The sequence below is a fragment of the Zingiber officinale genome, chromosome 4B (genome assembly GCF_018446385.1).
Source record: "Zingiber officinale cultivar Zhangliang chromosome 4B, Zo_v1.1, whole genome shotgun sequence".
Taxonomy (NCBI): domain Eukaryota; kingdom Viridiplantae; phylum Streptophyta; class Magnoliopsida; order Zingiberales; family Zingiberaceae; genus Zingiber; species Zingiber officinale.
This window is the reverse complement of record NC_055993.1, coordinates 120,144,698-120,146,349: the sequence shown is the minus strand read 5'-3', so window position 1 is coordinate 120,146,349 and position 1,652 is coordinate 120,144,698. Positions and strand designations below refer to the sequence as shown.

At 33.9% G+C, this 1,652-nt stretch overlaps 1 protein-coding gene across 1 annotated transcript; it reads left to right on the top strand.

Moving 5' to 3' along the window:
* The first annotated feature begins 749 nt into the window (after positions 1 to 749).
* Positions 750 to 1,255, top strand: LOC121977892. The gene has a single exon (XM_042530298.1). It carries the CDS (start codon positions 750 to 752, stop codon positions 1,161 to 1,163), a length of 414 nt encoding a protein of 137 aa, XP_042386232.1. The 3' UTR covers positions 1,164 to 1,255.
* The last annotated feature ends 397 nt before the right edge of the window (positions 1,256 to 1,652 follow it).

Sequence of the window (1,652 nt, the reverse complement as noted above, 5' to 3'; positions counted from 1 at the left end):
TATAACCTTACAAATATGTACATGTATATGCTGCGGACCATTGGACAAATGCATCATGCATTTTAGGTTTTTATTTATTTAGTTTCTCTTGCAGTTATGCAATTTAAGGTCTTACCTTTATATATATATATATATATATATATATATATATATATATATATATATACTAAAAAATGTTCTACCTATTTTTTATTTTTAAATTACTTTTTATTTTAATTAAAATTATTATAAATAAGTGTATTTTAAAATGAAAAATTGTTACTCTTTTAATGTTTTCAATATAATTTTTTTAATGAATGAAAATAAGTGTTATTTTTTTTTTGTAATGAATGAAACTTTAAACGCTAAATCCTTAAGAAAAATATAAAAAAAATTAATAAAACCATATTTTTTAAAAATAATTCTTGATGATTAAAATAAAATAAAATTGAAAACCATTAATATTTGTTAGAAGGATATTTCTGCATTATTAATTTCTAAAAACGGTAAAATACTATTTATTATCTAGCCCTTATTTTATTCAAAATTTAATTAATTGTCATTCTTTTTGCGCAAGTTTAGCCGAAAATTACGGATCACTATTTTTTTTCTTAATTTTTTCGTTATTTCTTTTCGATCGGGAAGATATATATATATATATATATATATATATATATATATATATATATATATATATATATATATATATATATATATATATATATATATAAAGTATCAGGTTGGAGTTGCGATCGCTGCGGTCTTTTTCCATGGAGAAAGCGGTTGAGGAAGCGCGGCGTGCATACGACGATTTTCTGGCGGCGATGGAGGCGGTGGTGGAGGCGAAGGCGGCGGCCAGCGACGAGCGCACGGCCGCTTCGGCCGCGGCTCTCGAGGCTTTCGCAGACCGGTACCGGAGCTTTTTGTGCGCGCTCGACGCGCCGGAGGCGATGGTCGACGCCGCGAAGCAGAGGTTCACGGCGGAGCTTGGCGGCGGCTTCGTCAATGAGTCCGCCGCGGGGAGGATACCGCCGGTGCTAGAGCGGGCGGCGCGGACCATCGACTTGTTAGCGGCAGACGGCCACATCCTGCAGAATCAGAGGTCGCCGAGTGGCGGCGCCGGCGAAGTGGCGGCGTCCCCACCGGTGAATGACCACGATGGGAAATCTTCAGACACGTCGTGATTAAAGATCGCAATTAATTCCTTTTTATTTTTATTTTTTTTTTATTTTTCTGGTGTTAGATTTGAATGAAGTAATCATTGGACGATTGATATTGAAGCAGATGAAAAGAGTTTCTCGTAATTCCAAAAGTCCTTCACAGCATCAGAATTTAATCCGATGAATACTGGGTTGATCCTGACCGTTCAATTCGGAGAAAGATGTCCACCACGGATGATCTCTTACATGGGCCTGGCAATTGCATTGTTAAAATATTATTTTTATTTACTTCTTAAAGAAAAATGTAAAATTGGGATCAATTACACTCACTAGATTATTACGATGATCTAGCAGGTGATTTTGACATAATTTTAGCATAAATCAAAATGTTAGATTAGCATAAATCAAAATGTTAGATGAGAATGATCATTGGTTATTCTCTCTAAGTAAACATATCAAGCATGATCTTTACTTTTTAAGGAAAGATAAATATATTAAAATATCAAAAAACGA